General features: G+C 33.3%; 1 protein-coding gene across 1 annotated transcript; it reads right to left on the reverse strand.

Annotated features, from left to right (window-relative positions):
* Positions 1–202: 202 nt before the first annotated feature.
* On the reverse strand, positions 203–18510 carry LOC149777799 (uncharacterized). The gene is made up of 5 exons (XM_089938848.1): positions 17575–18510; positions 12561–12702; positions 8962–9030; positions 6006–6052; positions 203–1498 (listed from the first exon to the last, which is right to left on the reverse strand). The coding sequence occupies exons 1-5, from the start codon at positions 18490–18492 to the stop codon at positions 1406–1408; spliced, it is 1269 nt and encodes a 422-aa protein (XP_089794974.1). The 5' UTR covers positions 18493–18510; the 3' UTR covers positions 203–1405.
* Between the last annotated feature and the right edge of the window lie 404 nt (positions 18511–18914).

An 18914-nucleotide genomic window follows, 5' to 3' on the forward strand; every position in this document is an offset into this window, starting at 1 on the left:
GGTTGCATATTAGCAATTTAATTTATCACCAACTACTTACTCTAATGTAAATATTTTTGTTTTCAAGAGTATTTACTTCAAACACCATGTTTATTTAATACGAAACATTTATTCATGCATGTCATGTACCCACTAAAAGAATTCACATAAATAACGTCCCTTTAACAATGCAAAAGTGGAAAGAAGAGGCTGAGAATAAAGGTAAGAATTGGCAACCTTTAATGGTATTTTCATTTTAGATCGTCATGTTTCACTGTTCTATTCTGGAAATGAGCTTTTTTATATTTCATTACTTATTTATTCTTATTTTCCTTCACATGTAGTCTGATGGTCCAATCAATAATTAAATTCACTGAAGCACAACTCCCAGTATTAATCAGGATAATATACACATAACACAACAACAATAGTAATATTATAATAATATGTTACTTAGCACATTTGCACAGGTGATAAAACATCATACAAGTCTTAATTCTACCTAGAATGAAGATACACATATTTATACTGAACCAAACTACCTGCAACAGAAACAAATTTAAATTGGATACGCACAGAAACAAACATGATATACAAATATGTTGAAGCGACGTATTTTTAAATCACCTCAGCACAATAGTTTGGTATATGTGGCAAGTAAAAACAAAGACTTGCTCAAAAGATCTAGGAACGTAAACATTTCCAAATGAAGTACAATAAGAATATAATATATAGGACACAAAGGTTAAAATTCAGAATGTGATGAAGAAACACGCAAGGTGAACTGAATAAAATGTTGCTAGGAATATAATATGGAAGGCTCATCATTTTGGTGAAGCGGATTTTAACCTTTTTCCCAAATAATTTAAACATGTCTGTCAGCTAAATACTACAGCTGTTGAAAAATTGAGACAAGGCAGACATTTGTCCAAAAGAAGAGGCACGATGACGAAGTCTTGGAACTTTCAAATATACGAGTTGTGTTAGAAATCCACAGCAGGAAAATATACAGGACCGGATCAGAAACATAAAAACTTGTGAAACATTGCTACAATGGCATGAAGATCGAAACAAGTTATCTATACAAATTGCATAACATACTTAAATTTGTCAGTCTCAGATGGATTTAGCTAAAATGTGTTAACAAGGTCTTAGTCGAAATGGTCTAAATAGAAAGAGTTATAAAATGAGTTAAATAATGGGAAATGACTGTAAGGATCTGAAAATCTAATCAGGATATATATGTCTAATATGATTACCATATTTCATTTGACAGCCTCGCGTACATTGCTTAAAAGTACTGTCAATGTTTTCATGATAGAGACATCTGATTCTAAAAGTTCAATTTGCTGGAAAATCTCAACAGTGTTTTCATGAAAGAAATTATCTAATTCTAAAAGGTCAAAAACTGTTTCTGGAGCTTAGATTAGTTACTGTTTCTTCGTTCTTTAGGTCTTTGTGATTTCTGTCGGTTCTTCATTGTAGACTGTGCCCTGGTGACAATTTGACTATGGGCCTGCTGTTGAAAAATACAAGGTCAATCATGATTATTTTCTTTGAGCACCATATATCATTTGTCAACCTCGTGTCCATTACTTAAAGGTACTAGCAATAAAAGAACTTATCTAATAATATAATGGTCTAGTTATTTATGTTGTTGGTTCTTCTCTGCAGTTTCGTACTTTGCATAGGATTGTACTTTAGTAGATAATGATTTTCCGCGTTTTTTCCACTGGATATCATAGTTATTTAAATCACACATTACATTTCTCCGGTATTATATAATAATATTCGTTTCCCTTTTGGTGTATGATTGATTGGTCTAATTAGGATTATAAAGTATACAGCTTGGCCATCATCCAGATGCGCACCTCTCAAAAGACAGCTGTCTTTACTTAGTCGTTTGAACTCCCTGGAGTTCAATGATTAACCGAGAACAAAATCATCTGATAACATTTTCATTTTTTTATACTTTTATTTTATCGATTATTTATTGCACTTTCAGAAGCTGGTACTGTCTACTATGGCAACATTTATTTTCCTTATTTTAATTGCTAAAGTTAGTGTATTTTGAATTTGTTTAGGTTTTTTCTTCGAGCACATGAAAGCAGTCATATTGATCAACTCTCTGATTTAGATAGATCATAGTTTCCATAATTACCAGATGCAAAGAAATTTCAGTCACAGTACTTGAAAGTAGCATAGCTAACATTCTCTCCATTCTGCTCGTTGTCAATGCAAACAGTTTTTCCAATTACTGGTCGATCTCTCAGAACTTCATATTAGCTGTAGAGCAGAACACGTTCTTGCAGTCTGATAAAGTGGTTTCGAGAGTACATATGTGCTTGCGCATTGTAAAGGTAGGTGACTCTGATAACTGACCATAACCGGAATAAACCATTCACAAATTTGAAGTCAATCCTATGGATCATACTTTGAATGTGTACCGATAGCTGCCATGCAAACCCCCTAGGTATTTATGAAACAAAGGATTGAATGAAACATTACGAATGCATCAAACTACTTTTGATTCGTAACTTCTCACTCAATCCTACGGTCAATTCAATCACAGAAATAACCGAGGTGGTCTGAATTGATTAGGGTTTCTTCGTTAGTGGAGAAATTTCCGGTGAACAAAATCTGTTATCTTCACGTTGCTCTTTTATGCTGGTTTAGTTCGATATCAAATAAATCATACGCTCAAAATCACAAAAATCACTACCAGGTCTAAATTAAAAATAGTTTTTAACCCAGTCGTGCATATTCTATAAATGTAGAAGAACATGTATAATATATTAACTGCCGTTCAACCCTAACACAACATTGTTTCTTTAATATCCTGCATGAGAACTATACAAAATCCTGTAATGACTTGAAAAGTTAATCAGAATGTGTGAACAAAGAGCGGTTAAAAAATTACCTAAATATCTAAATAGCTCATGTACATATTGATACAAATAAGCCTACCAAATTTCATTAGTCTAAATCTTAAAATGTTTTTTTAAAAAATATAAAACGTAAAGCGATTCAGACACTCCAATAATTGAGATTTGCAATGATGTATAAATAAATTATAGGTCCCATACTTCGAACAGATAAATACTTTAAACAGCTAATTGAAAATATGCATATGTACTTTTGTATTAGAATTTAACATTACACACTAATGGCTATACAGTGCCAAATTATAAGTAAAGTTTTATTTATGTAAAAATGAATTCCAACGAAACTTTAGGAATATAATCCTTCGAAAACAAACTCAAGCATGACGTACAACAAAAAAAATAGAAGGTGAATATTTTATGAAGACGTCAGCATCGCTAGACTGAAATGAAATTAGCGGAACTTATTTTGCATTTTACTTATTGCACTTAATGCGTGTGTGCAAAATGCACTGTATATTTCTTCGATTAATGAATAAGATGTGGGTCTATTTCAGAATAAGATTTTTAAGAAAACTTTTTTGTAATTATGCTTTTTAAAATCGTATTATTTAAGTTGAACAGCTGTGAGTGAAATTTAATACGGGAATTTTTTCCATTGTATTTGTCTCATATCTTAAACTTATTTTTTTCAGATCTTTTCAAAAAACAACGTTTAACCTTTGATCTTCAGCCAGCATCTCGCTGTTGGAGCTATATCAGGTTGTTTCGTACTAATTAAACTATATAATAAAATGCAAGTTAAAGGTCACCGGCCATCCTCCAACATTTTCCTATTTATATCAGATTTTCATTACATGATTAAAAATAGTTATACTCGCACAAAAATGAATAAAAAATTATCAAGGGTAAAGAAGAAATAATAATTTAATTACTCGAAATATAAGTATACAACGCTGTTAGTTCCCCTTAGTTACGATTTCCCACCTATAGAGGACGCAACCGGAAATGACGTACATTTATCCCTACAAGACGAAGTACATGCTTCTTGTTGTTGAAAAATAAAACACTATAAACTACGGATAGGGAATATTTTAGATGAAACTAATGAAAACTAATTTACTGTTCAGCCTTATATTGGTATGCGACTGTGTCGCTTTCAAAACTGTTCCATGTTTCAGTTTATTTCGGAAATTCCTGTTAATACAGGTAAAAAGAATCAATCCTGGCTTCCCTGTGTCGGCAGACTTTATTTTAAAAAAAGATGAAAGAAATCGGCACACTTAAAGAATCTAAAGGAACCAAAATTTGACTTCCTTTTGTTGGCCAACTTCAGAAGGAAAAATCGGCACACTAAAAGATACCAAAGTGAATTTTCCGGGGTTGGTTTGCATTGTAATAAAATAACCTATGTATTTGATATCCTGTCGGTAAGTTCAAACGATGAGTTTATTGCTCCATGTCAGCTGTGTTTATCACCCGGGCTTCTATTTGTTTGCCATATGTAATCATAATTCATGTTTTGCAAGGCAAATATTATACACAATAATAACTTGCTTTAATAATACTTTATCATTTGCACTCACATTGAATGTATTTTAAAATAATGATTCTTTTTTGGTGGTTTGTTTGCGAGATACGGACTTACAGTTAACCTGGACAGAATACAATCTGGGTCAGTTTGCAATAAGTAACTTGTCGTGTGTAAATGGCAGGTGCCTTCAAGCAATCGGGTGATACGTTCGTCTCATTTGCGATTTTGTTTTTTGACATAAGCGATACACACTACACTAAGGATGTATACGCAAGCCGGCACCCGCTACAAATACGGAGTTCGTGGACATATATTTTTAAAAAATAATTTTCGCATAATGAAAACAGAAGGAATATATGATAACAATGCAATATTAATTTCTTTCACTTTATTTTCAAACAAGTGTATGTTTATCAATTTATTTTGTACCGTGAGTGTGTATGTGTGTTGGGGGGGGGGGGCACAAATTAAACACAAAATTGTTTCCTTTCTAATTTGTACGGAATGATGGAGGAAATATGATTGACAATATTGACAAGTAATGACAAGCTTTCAATTTACTCGCGCAAACACTAAGACACCTTGAAAAATAAAAACAATAAAATTAACTGGTAAGAGCTTCATATTGCAGCAACTAAATACTGACAAAATGCTCAACATTATTCTTCCCTCTCTCCCTCTCTCTCTCTCTCTCTCTCTCTCTCTCTCTCTCTCTCATGTATAATCTAGTATGTATTGTATGCAGCTGTGTTACAACGTGAAGCCTAAACTTAAGTATATTTGTTATAATATCTCTTGTACAATACCCTTTGCAAAATCTATACGCATTATGTAGAATATTATCTGTTACGTATTTTTGTTTTTTAAATGATTATTGATAATTTGACAGGAAGACTTAAACTGAGAACGTCGTTGTGCAGATGCACCATATTTGCAGTACAAAAGCACGAGCGTACGCTATATCACATAGACATTTACGTGGGGAAATTAAGCACTTGAACGGCTAGGTTGAATAGAAGGGATAAATGTACGTCATATCCGGTTTTGGCACGCGGAAACTACCGATTGTTTACGGAGATTGCCGAATCATTTTTTTCATTTTATAAAACGGAGTTTTAAGTCTAATTAAACATTTTTATGGTGTGCTTACATAACCAGTGCGTTTTGTTTATAACTATAATAATATCACACGTTTGTACAATATAGGTGGCAGGTGACCTTTAATACTTTAATATGGTCGCTATCTAATGAACCCTGCCCTCGTGCATGTCTTTAAATGCAGCAATACCAAAAAAAACAAATCCCTATGATATCCACTTAAGCTTTCCGTACGATTAACACCTGCTGCGTAACTTGTCTGTCTTAATCTACCTATAGTCGTACAAAATCATGGATCGCTATATTAGAGCAGTGCACCCTGTACAGCAAACAATGCTCATTTTACAAGTACATCATTTTAAAACAGTGAAACATATTGGGATAACAAATTAGTTTCAGATTCTATACATAATTACGACGAGAAATTACCAATTGATTGTATTTTGATACAAAGGTAAATTTCATATCTCAATTAGTACACTAAATCAGGTATGAAACACATATACACTTACAGGGGTGCTAGTTTTTCTTCTCGACGTAGTAACGAAAACAGATCCAGCTGATATTAATAAAAAAGACATTTAAAATGTACAGAGTAAAAGGAAATATAACATCGTAAGTACATTGACAATATTCAAATGTTTTTTGTGTTGACGTTATCAGAACTTGTACGAGGAACTTTACATGATTATAGAACATTAACTGAGCTGCACAAATAATCTGAAAATCAAAGTGCTGCGTAACCATAAATATCATTGATGTCATTACATTGCTTTTTCAAGGAAGTGTCAAACGATATTGCTTTAACAAAACTTTTGTATTTATTTGTAAAACATGTACTGCCCAAGTGAAGAAGAAATGTAAAAGCCCATAAAGCACAAAATTCAAATTCAAAAGGCATGAAAACTAATCAAATCATTTTCATATTTACACCAACATGCGTTACAAACCTAGTGTAAGTAATGCCTGCATAAGTGTGACAAAAATTTCATGCACGAAATTAAAGTCCAAAAGATAGGAATTCTTAAAACAATGGAGTCAAGTAGGATTGTTATCGTTCATAAACCTAAAAGCAGAGTAATTACAGTTTGCAAAGAAATGCGGTTTAGTATACTGCTTTATGTCGATAGTTTTTGAATTTCTCTTGACTGATGATGATAAAAAGACTTGCTTATACATAACATTCAGCTATATTTTATCGCATATCAACACGTCAGTATAGTTTACATATACTTTAAAGGCCTTGAAACCTGTATGATATATGTACATTTGGATCCAATTCTGTCTTGCGTCGTTATGGTAGAAGTCATGTAAAGGTTTTTGTATTTATTGCCCAACAGCAGATCACCTTAAAGGCAAATTCTCAAGAGTGGTTGTATGAAGAAATCGTCTAATTTTTCTTGAGTAATGACAGTCATATGTACCAAAGTGAAAGACCATAACAGGATGCGTCATGAAATATTTGATATATCTCCTTTGAGTAGCTTTCGACTAGAAAGTTTTCGGATATACTGGATGGCATATCAGTATCATTTGTACTGGTTGTCAAGGTTCTTTCCGTAAAATTTCTGATGATTTGGTTTTAAGAGAAATTTAAATGCTATTCCAGTTTTTGAAGCATGTAATGGCAGATAAGGATTATTTATACAAATTTGAAAGGCATTTTTGCCAATATGATTTCTGTCAAATCTGACCAAATACTGCTGAATGGGTTTTCAGAAAAGATTCTTTGTTCCCGAAAAGGACTGATAATAAATTAGCTGAAACGAATTTAAAAGAATTCAAGATAGGACCCGCTCTTCTTTCAAATGTTGCGTGTTGATACCATCTTAAATATTCTTGAATAATAAGATTTTCAAATTATCTACTGTGAAAGTCATATGTCTAACTATTCAGGACTTAAATGTATTGTATAAAATAACTGATTAAATATTCTGAGGGCAGATACAGTAATCTATTTAAGATACTTATCTTCATGCTCAGTGTAAAATATTAGACAAGAATTATTCTGCATGTTTGCACAGCATTATAGTATATATTCAAATATTCCAGTGTCCTATTCGTTAGCACGCTTACTAATTAGAATGCAGTGAGCTTATAACCGCAAGCTCATGTACCAATTAGCTAATGGTGCTAAGTGACATTTGAGTGTAAACCTTAAGTAATTTTCCAACTTTAACCCTTCGCTATATACCATTGTTCGACAATCGCTCGTTCAACATAATTCGTGCTTTGCGCCATCGCTAAGCCGACATACAGAAACCCAAATCAACTACAACACAAGAGTTCCTCGACGGAATTGATGTTCTGCCGGCCTACAAGAATTTCTAGATATTCAAGATAAGATGATTTCTTTGTTTTAATTGTCGAGTGTTGAAACCATTGCTGATAGAAACTCATGATTCAGAATAAAGAGATAAGGCATTTGCATAATGGTTAATGGCATATCAAGTATACCAGACCCACATCATGTACACACGTGCTTGGATGCGCAAAGACAGAGAAGAAACATACTAGGTGTTTTGAGCATATCTGCACCATATCATTATATCTTTGTTTTGTTTATTTATCAATTCTAGTTTTTTAATTTAAAATGTTTTTGAAGGAAAGAACTCAAAGTAAAATGCCTTTTTAAATTTCTGATGTACTCCAAAATGTATCATGGACTACATAATGATCTTAAGTTACTTTGTGAAAACTTTGTTTGATTTTTCACTCACGCTAACTTAACATCTGACACATTGACCTCAACATGCAAAGGTGTCTTCCTTGCCTACATGCAAATATATATTATGTCAGATTAAGATATATGGCATGCAACTAAGATTGTTGCTTGAAAACAATGTTTCTACATTAATGAATGACATTTTGAGTATAAGTCAAAGATTTACAAGAGCAGATTGTGTAACTCTAAAATAAATGCACACATACAAAAACTCAAAAGCCAGATGGCTGTGCAGATGGACAGAGAGACAGATGTGTAAATAATATTGAAACTTTATTTGATACGCTTTTCAGTGTATGTCAGAATTGTTAAAGCTACCTTTAGTTGAATCGTAAGTATGAATATGGCATTAGAATTTTAAAAGTTTTAAATTTTAGTTTTAGTTGTACACATTTTCTTCTTTGCTCTTGTCATTTTATACGCAGCTTACAAGTTTTAGAAGGAACAGCAAATAACAGGGATTACACAGTCTTATGATTGTAATCATGTGCTTTCATGTGAGCTATTCAAATGCCTAGGGCTATCACTACAGTATTATAGATTAGCAGATTAGCTTCAGATGACAGCAAATAACATCTTGCCCTTGTGCTATTAAATCTACAGAGCAACACGTGTCAAGTCCTCCAAATGCTTGTTTGTGAACTATTTACAAATAATAATAAAAAGACTTACGACCGACGTTTAAAATTTGGAGAAAACTAAATTGTATTGCCAGTCAGAGGAAGCATACAAGTTATACTTACGATCTTGGGTGGGCTTGGTTACTCCAGAAGTACCGGCTGGCAACTGAGTTTGCCAGTATCTGCGAAAATCTGAAAGAACCACTATTGTTATAGAACTAATTAACTCATGCAGGTTCTGGGAATTTTTTGCCGATCTTAATTTAAGGAATATTCAGGCAATGAATTAACTATTCCTGTGGGTGCAAGAACAAATTCACATCAACAAGCAGACATCATTTGGAACTTGATATGCCATCTTGATACATTGACTAGCAAATGGAGATTATGTGAGAAATAAAAACAGCACAAACAAGTGGCTTAAGATAAAACATAATTAATATTTGAATAGAAATAATAAGACCACTACATGCATCCTGAGTTTCTGCAAATATGTTTCTCATTGACGGTCGCAAGAAATTACTAATGCTCTGCTGTATGTAAAAAATATGTCAAGACAGGCACACCAATACCCACAACCTGAAAATTGTGCAAGCATACGTAGTAGTGAAAAATGTTTGGTCATTTTAAAAGCCTTGTTCGTAATGATGCCCGTGCCAATTTAGATACAAACCGTCGTTTTCCGGAAGTTTGCAGTCACTATACTTGCAATAATTTTCTATGTATGTACCGGAATATGCATGTGGACATTTTTTCCGTTTTAATACTTTTTTGTACTTCGCGTATTCCTTGGTTATGAAAATGAATATTTTAGAATAATGTAAATGCAATATGCATAAATGTTACAGATTTCCTCTGAACGATTTTCTGAAGCGGAACAATCGGAGCGCTTTAACTCTTTTAGGGAATTGTGAGGCTGTTGAGAAGCTCGTTTGTAGTTAGTAAAAGTATATATAACTTACAGAATACAGTAAAATTGAAGCGGCAAATATTTAGGATTTCTTTCCAACATGCTGCAAATAATTATTTTGATAAATTCTCAGGACAATATATTTTTTGCATGAAACAAGCAAGAATTACTGAGTTGAGTTTTCCACATGATGATTACACAAGTGACTTAAGGTTCATTAAAGACCTGACAAAAAAATAATTTATCATTTCATTTTCTTTTTTTCTTTCTTTTTTTGGACTAAGAAGCAAGTGATCTTGATTTGCTGACAGGGGACATGACTACACCTACATAGCTGCAATTTTGCAGAATCATCAGCAGTTAAAAAGGCTGCATGCTCTTTTAGCACGCAATAAGGCTATGGTGTGTGGAAATGCCATTTGGTCATATGATACATCCAGCAAACGTTTGGTTCAAATATATCCTTGGTATATATTTGACCAAAATATGCCAACCTTTTGTTTCTATTTTTAAACAGCTATGGAAGATAAATGTGCTTTGTGAAACTTTATAAGGTGGGTTGCCTTTGATATGGTCAGTTCTTTTGTAGCCAAAGGTGTTGTAAAGATTTCAAATATTTAATGTAAACTGGTAATTATTTGACTACGTAGTTTTAAAAGTTATGTATTTCTACCAGAAAATTTTCACTTATATCTTGTCTATAAATTTTTTACTCTCTTTTATGATATTATGTTTACAGTAAATGTATTCCTTCTAAAGGCAACCATCGATGTTTATCTTCTGTTCTAAAGAATTCTCCAGCATTTTTTCAACCGCCAGTATTTTCAAAATTATCTCGAACATACTCTTTCTGAGCTTATATCATAAATTCATTTTTACCTCACCTGTGAAGCAAAGACGAGAATAGGTAGCAAGTATGGGTCTTTATAATAATGTGTTATTTAAACGGAAGCAAGAGCAATGCATGTGGATTTGAAAGAAATGATGAAACATAGATAGATTTGGACAGGCAGATAACATGACAGGCAAATAAAAATAAATACGTAGACATATGAGTAAATTGAGAGTTGGATAGAAAAGTAAAGCTAAAAAGATGGACAAGAAGTACTAATAATTCCATGAATCAACCAAAAATACAATAACGTAATTAGATGCTCAAATCAATGTATGAGATTTTAGTATTGTAAAGAAAGAAAAGTGATCAGGATAGATAAGAGGTAACGACACAAGGCATTCACTCCTGATAATTCGTGGTCACTAAAGAGTGTTCATAAGATCAGAATAATGGTCTCTGATTGTCTTGAGCAGAAGGTCCTTACATACATACATACATATATACATACACACACACACACACACACACACACACACACACACATATATATATATATATATATATATATATACATACATCCATACACACATCTGGATGAAATTACCTCTTTCAGGATTTGAGGTATGGATGTTCTGAAGCATTTTTAAAACATTTTCTCAAGAAATGTTGATCAGAAAAAAAAACAAAATCTCTTCATAGTTATTAATGCTAAGTCTCTGAAGTGACACTCGAAATGTAATCTTTTGTTTTACAATCTTTTATATACATTTATATGCTTATCTCTATGTAAACTTATTTTTACAATTAGCAACAATTCCCACCTGAATATGTGTATTGAACACGGAAGGTTCTGCTCATCATGGAAAATAAGGTTACAGTGAAAAGCGTCAGCAGATAGGTTGTGATATTACATGCATTCTACAGAATTGTTTTACACTTTCACTTTCCATTATTATGTCATCCTATACATGTATAATATTAAGAAAAGAAAGTCAAGAATAAAGCAGCTGTTATATTAAAACATTCTTGCCTACAAAAAGTTGAATGTATGTTGTACGACTTTTAAAAAAACCAACAGAAACTGAATGACAATTCTCTGTTAAGAATGCATCCCTTCTAAGTAACTTCCATGTTCTGATCTCCAAACAGAAGTATCTGGGTCTCCAGAGTATGTCCTAAGGGTAAGCACTACCTATATACATGTAAGCTGAGTATTTGCTTTTCCAAGTATAGACTTGTCGTTTCGTGCCAAGTGAGTATGGTAGGACCACGATGAGAATTCAAGGGAACCAGGGAAGTTTACAAAAGCAGCGGCGATGACACAGTTCTGCACCGTGAAATGATCCATTTCAGATCTTGCTCTAATGCCCGTTTAATGCCCACTCATTATCTACCAGGATTTATTATAATAAATACCTCTTTTCAGATTAATAAATAATTCAATAAATGATAAATTTGTTTTGCATAAATTTAATTTGTTTTGTCATTGATGCGACTTCAAAAGAAATTCAATCTTCCTAACCACTGGTTTGACATTTACATCGACTCACATATGTCACACTGACGACCGTCAAAGACGTTACATTGGTGCTCGGTCAGATACCACAAACCTTGAATATTTTCATTGCTAGATACATTGTCTTAGATGGATATTCACTGTCATCTTCGTATTTAGCACGTTCAGTAGATATGGCTAGTGTTAATCCCAACATAAATACGATAGGACATCCACTGAGGAAACTTTTGTAGGTAAAAAGAAAGACGAAATGCGTACTGGGGGGTCACAGAGGGTCACGACGCTGGAGACAAAGGCCACATTTGCGGTAAAACCACCACACTTATAATATAATTGCACTGCTTCAAAAACACAGGGATAAACTAAATTAAAGTCTTCGTCGCAATCGCTAATGAAAAAGCTGAACGTTAGTCTTATTAAAGTGGTTAAGAGAAAAACAAATATCTGACATGACAGCATACCCTCAGAATCTTGCTTTAACTTCTTGATGTCTTCTTTCATATTTTCAAGCTCGAGATTTTTTGATTTCTCCATGTATCCGCAGCAGTACACCAGATAAATCACAATGCTGAACATAAAACATATTGTGCGACATATATTTCTCTGTAACAGAAAAAAGGTTATGAAAAATATTTTTTATGTAAATGCTGGAAGCTTCGCTAAGAAATACAGCAAACAAACAAGGCCATATTTTGCTGTAATGCTGTTTAGATTTAAATGTTGACAGCATATATAAATCATGAAACTTATCAAAACTTTCTCAGTTCGGTTTTGACACTTTTGTCAAATCATTGGTATTCCATGATAACAGTAACTGCTAGTTAAGCTTATTCAATTGTAGTTGGGTAGCATTGTATCATTAGAGACTTTTCGCAAGAGCGCAGAAAAGTATGTCCCCTTGTTAAAATGAGTTGTCAAAATCTGTTTAATTTTTTTCGGAAAAGGACTTCATCAAAATGTCACTAATGCCAGTAAAAGGAAGCGAAAGTTCCATTTGATTGAGCAAATTCATCCTGACAACAGTTCACATTTGCTACATAGGTGCATTACATTTAACAAGATTAAGATGTTATTTTACTTGTATAGAAAATTGCACAGCATTCCAAATGATCCATGTTGGGACTGATGTGGTGTTGTACTATAAACATTACCAATGTACAAGTATAATAGTTAAATCCAATCTAAACTCGTTTTGAACCAAGAATACCGGAAGTAGCAGTAACGTTCACACTGGATGGATAGCAGACAATGTGCCACTTAATAAGCGATTTACTGGTCCTTGACCAGCAGAGCTGAGAATCTGGAAGAACTCTATTATATTCGTCATTAAATTAAAAACTATTTTTATTATTTAAGAAAATTTATTGAACAAAGAATACGTATCATATGCGCAATTGTATGACATTTTATATAGAATGAATAAATATATATATATATATATATATATATATATATATATATATATATATATATATATATATATATATATATATATATATATATATATATATATATATTACTAATTATTGATTGATAAGTCTGGGAACAATGATATAATGAGCTATAGTGATAAAAAAGTTGTATATTTAAATTTAAGTATAATGTAGCCAATTGAGGCAAAAAAAATAAATATATAGTTGAATAAATAAATAAATAAATGATTTACCTTTAACAAAGTTAAACATGATGCACTGAAGTCAGTTACTCTAGTCAGCTATCATTTAAAATAGTGTTTAAGGGTTCACGGCACTAATGATATGGAAGAATAGGCAAATAGTCTAAAAATGGGTGAATATAAAATGGAGTATTTGGCTGGCAAGGATAGGTTGAGAATGAAAATATGATTTTAATCTTATCCTTTTTATACCTGAAATAATAGAGACATTATTTTATTTCAGTCCTTTAACATACCCGAGATTGGAATAAGCACTTAACTCTTGGATGTGAAATTAAAAAGATGGTTCAAGCACAAGCAGATCCAGAAAATGTCGCGACTCATATGGTTTTCTCTACAGAGAAGCTGTCGTCGAGGATGTGTCTACACTGATAAATGTACGTTTGATCATGATCAAGCAGAAATTGAAATTTATTGAATTTTTAAAAGCATATTGTTTGCTTAGGTTTATTATGGGAGCTGAATTAGTAACAGTAATTTAGCGTATCCATGTTGGCTTTATGCCTGTTTACTTGAGTCTAGTCTTTAGCTGTTGTGCTAATTGGCCCTGGCTGACCAGAATGTGAAAATGGGTAGGGCCCTGGAAGAAAGTGGATGCATCACGGGAAATTATTAAGAGATAAACATTGCTTCCGTCAAAGAAGTTCGCGCTCATTTGACCTGGAAGCTTGGGTCTCCTTCTAAGAGTTGATACTAATTATTATTTCTTTGGAGTTGACCGATATAGAAAATAAAATGAGCCTTGGTGAATTATCTATTCACATTTAACAGTTAATAAAGTTATTCCACCACCTATTAAATCTCGAGTAATTTCAAATCCCTGACCACGGTTTACAACACATTCTTACTGAACGATACATTAGTTTTTATACACAGGAGGTTGCAAACATTTTTATGACTGAATTGCCAATAGAACGCAAGTAATGTTTGTCGAAATACATCTGATAACTGATTTCGCTAGCCACCAAATTTCCCATAGCTTTTACTAATTGATCAAAGGTTAATAGGCAATGAAACAAACGCATATATTTGCTACAAAAATTAATCCAATCATTATATGAGTGATATTCTTTGTATCAATTAAATTACAAAGGACTGAAAACTCATGTAGGTTTAAAAAAAAAATAAAAAGCATTTGTTTCAGTGCCATCACTCATGTTGTACTTAATTGCCTCTTCCTCTATTATAAAGACCAACGATAATTTCAAAACAGTCTAAGTTTGGTTCAGTTATGCAACCCTAAGCGTGACATCAATGACCTGTTAGCTCTGACCAATTAATATTGTATTTATATCTGTGCGATATTATTGATCGATAACGTGTAAACGGTCGCCTGGCAAATGTTGATCACTGGCGAATACAGTGAATTTGTTATGGACAGCACTCACTAGAAAAGTTTGCCAGAGGCTAATCAAGGTACTTAAGACTGATCCTCCAGACCAAATCGATGTGCATCATAAAATTGCAGAGGGTGAATTTCCATGAGGCAGAAATGGAGAACATTTAAATAACAAGCATCAAAACCTAGGCAAGCATCTACTGAGAATCTTGTACTTTAGTGTAAAGGGAAGTCCCACAATGTAAGACATTCCCAGTAATATTTATTTTGTTTGGTTTGATGTCTTATTTCCCCCGAAAATGGCCTTCTGCAACACTTTGCGTCGACGGACAGGGGAATTATAGGCCAAATTTTCAGGAATGGTCTCATTTACTTGGCAGCACATGCTGTTACTTTTCCACAGATTAAAGTCTTATTGCTTTTGTCGTACAATACTTATTCTGATGTCTTTTTCCTGAAGGAATACAATTCTGTCACAAGCAAGTAGACGCATATTAAGTTCAGGTGACATACATTTCAGTTGGTAGAAATGTGATGCTAGCCGAGGAATCCCGAAGTCGGTTAAAGGATTGACATATTTCTAACAGAAAACGAAGATATCTAATCTCTTTCTTCAACATTATGTTTCTCTTCGTCTCTTTGTTTCGTTAAAGAAACATTTCAACTACAACAGACGTCAGCATTCCTCGGCTACCATTGCATTTCAACCAGCTGAATTGTTTGTCCACGGAACTTGAAAATGCGTCCACTTACAGGAAATTTCAGTTCTTTACTATTTAACTGATACATGTGTAAAATGTCTAGTCCATTCAACGTACAGATCAGACGAGTCTATCTTGTTAATGCTTTCACAGTTTCAAACCACATGGTTAGAAAACAAGCAATCGATCATGTAAACAAATAAAAACAAGAATCCTTTGATGGGACATGTGCTCTACTGTATGAATAGAAATTCCAAAATCCACACTACGTATATATCGTCTCTGCTTTTATTCTGGTTAACTTCTGAGTATTCAAACAATCCACTGCGTATTAAATCTGGTTATCAATTTGTTTTGCATACATCAGTTTGCAATACAAGTGCAGTAGAAAATCTCTCATGGGGCATGATTTCATGGATATAATATTATTCAAATTGTCTAGGACATAACTAATATTCTTAAAAAGTAAACGAACTGGAATAATTAAACAGATTGTTCAGATATATCCATATACTGACAGTAATAAAAATGCATTTCACAATTGTTTTCACTCTCACAAGCCATTGATCATATTGCCCTTGTAAAAGCATTATAGTAGTAATATCGATCTGATTATTATGAAAGCAAGTACAAAACTCAGGTCAAATTTAGAGAAGCGCAAAAGTGCAAGTAGTGATTCCTAGTTACATAAGGTTTTCAAACTCGTCCACAATAGCACTAGTGGTCTGATCTAAACAATTTTCATTCAGGATCAGAAGACGTACAGAGAATGAACCATGTCAGTTCCACCTTCCTGCCAAAGGAGCAGTTCTAACAACATTTTTAGATGACCATTTACCCAAGGTCAAGCAGGTCTCTTTTAAACTTTTCACTTGTTTGGACATGCTGTTGCTCAAGCCAATGTCATTTTCAATCAAGACGTCTTGTTAAAGTGTATTTATGAAAACACTAAGTTGATATAATTATCAAGTTTCAATCCAGATATCATGTTAAAGTGTATATATGAAAACACTAAGTTGATACAATGATCCACTTTCAATCGAGATATCATGTTAAAGTGTCTATTTGAAAACACTAATTTGATACAATTATCCATTCAGAAGAAATAGCCATTAATATATGTTCAAGATGGCTGCCAGAGCAGCTAAAATAGGGCCTAAAACAGCGCCACTGTGATATAGAATCAACTTCAACATGCTATAAGTGTATAGTGAAAACAATTTGGCAATATAACCATCGATTAGAACAGGAAGATCAGTCATGCTGAGATTTTCCTTATCTACACTATGGTAGGCATACTGGACGGGCGACACATCGACACAGGTTTTATTCACGACAAAGAACTAATTTCAAATGGCGTTTTGGAGGAAATTCCCTGTTGCTGTGACTGTTTATAACACAATAAATTCAGAAGAGGAGGAAATAGCGATAACAGTTTTAATATGGGCACAATGACAGTTGGGGATGAGATTGGCATTATTTTTATTTAGGATCAACTAGATGTTAAAACTGATGACCATATGATATTCATATGAAGATCAGGTTATAACAATTTTCTTATAGAGTCGCTTAATGTCAACCCTGTGTCAACGTGGTCCTTTATTGCAATGAATTAGCGATAAAAATAATTTACAAAATTCCACAGGATGGCGATATTGGAAATTCGGTTGGAGTAATTTTCAAAAACTGCTAATTGACAAGGGATGAAAGACCATCGCAATGAACTTTTCTGGTCATCAATAAGTAAAGTTAAAAAATACCTGTGTATCGGATCCTTTTGGAATCCAGGAAAACGCATGACTTCCATACCCGAAATAGAACGCTTCAATGAAGAAGTTAAGTAGCAAAACAAAGATCAACCACGGCCTAGCAGTTTTTGTTTCTTCTGTTGAGGTCAACAAAAAGATGCAGAATGCAAATGGTGCATGACCGATCATTGTGTACATCCAGTGATACTCTCCCCAGATTGAATGAAACATATTCGAAATTTCTTTATACAAGCCAGATGTGTACTCTTTATTCAGATGAGCTGTTTGGTTTAATTCTTTTAAAAATTGTAGCATTTGATCTGACAGTATGTTGGTAATATTTGATGATTTAGCTAGGATGTCATCTTGAATTTTTAACGTTTCACTCTGCTTCGTGATCATTTGATTTTGTAGTCCACTCAAGGACTTTAACTGACTCGTTACGGTTTGAGAATCATTCAACAGTTGCTCCATTGTACTCACAGCTTCATCATGCCAACTATGGGCTCGTAAAAAGTAACAAATACTGTATGTATGAGTAAAAAACGTTGTCAGTGATGTACGATCTGCATCGCTCAAATTTTCTGTGCAGTGCACAATATCGTCATGATTATCACAAGGATATATCGTGCGGTTTTGCATATCCAAAAAGCAATTCAGGTAGTGAACAGCTAATTTTAATTGTACAGTGTCAGTTATCTCCCTGCATTCTTTTTCTAATTTTACCAACGTGTCTTTCCAGCATGGTCCATATTTGGAATGTTCAATGATTTTTCTGTAACGTTGTTTTCCTTCTTCATATATGTCACCATCAACATCTGGGATAGTATAAACAAGTGGTGTGCATAAATATATCAGTGTACAAACATGATAAATCCTACAGAAATGCTTTGAAAGAAGCATTACAAGAATCATTGTTGAAGTCAACATGTAGCGTGTGCACTCAGCAAAATCACGGAAACGTATCAAGGTTGATCACGTGTACTATTGTTTGGTCAGACTAGTTCCTTGTTGTATTTATATATATTATTACGAGCGGTAGCTACGTAGGAGACCTTTACGAGACTATGGTATGGAATATTCTGATTTTCGGTATTTTGTGCATAGTGCCACCTATCGTATGCTTACCTTATAATGTCTGTTACCTATCAGACTTCCATTATATACATCATATATCATATACAAATTCAAATTTTCATAATTTAAACATGTTTCAACCATTTATTGTAAATGTTTCCATATGCACTAAACAATTAACGATAATTTACACTTAATAAGTACCAGCCTAAAATACTTAGATGTTATACATGTTAAATAAATGATTAGGGCGTGGTTATGTCTGCTCTGACAAT

This window comes from Sinohyriopsis cumingii, chromosome 17 (assembly GCF_028554795.1).
Source record: "Sinohyriopsis cumingii isolate HCF-2022 chromosome 17, ASM2855479v2, whole genome shotgun sequence".
NCBI classification, from domain to species: domain Eukaryota; kingdom Metazoa; phylum Mollusca; class Bivalvia; order Unionida; family Unionidae; genus Sinohyriopsis; species Sinohyriopsis cumingii.

Excerpts from the sequence above, each read along its gene's own strand:
- LOC149777799 (XM_089938848.1), bottom strand. The coding sequence starts at position 18,492 with ATGTTGACTTCAACAATGATTCTTGTAATGCTTCTTTCAAAGCATTTC. Across the intron at positions 12,703-17,574 it reads CAAAAGGATCCGATACACAG|AGAAATATATGTCGCACAAT; the intron begins GTATTTTTTAAC and ends TTTCTGTTACAG. Across the intron at positions 6,053-8,961 it reads AACCAAGCCCACCCAAGATC|CTGGATCTGTTTTCGTTACT; the intron begins GTAAGTATAACT and ends TATTAATATCAG.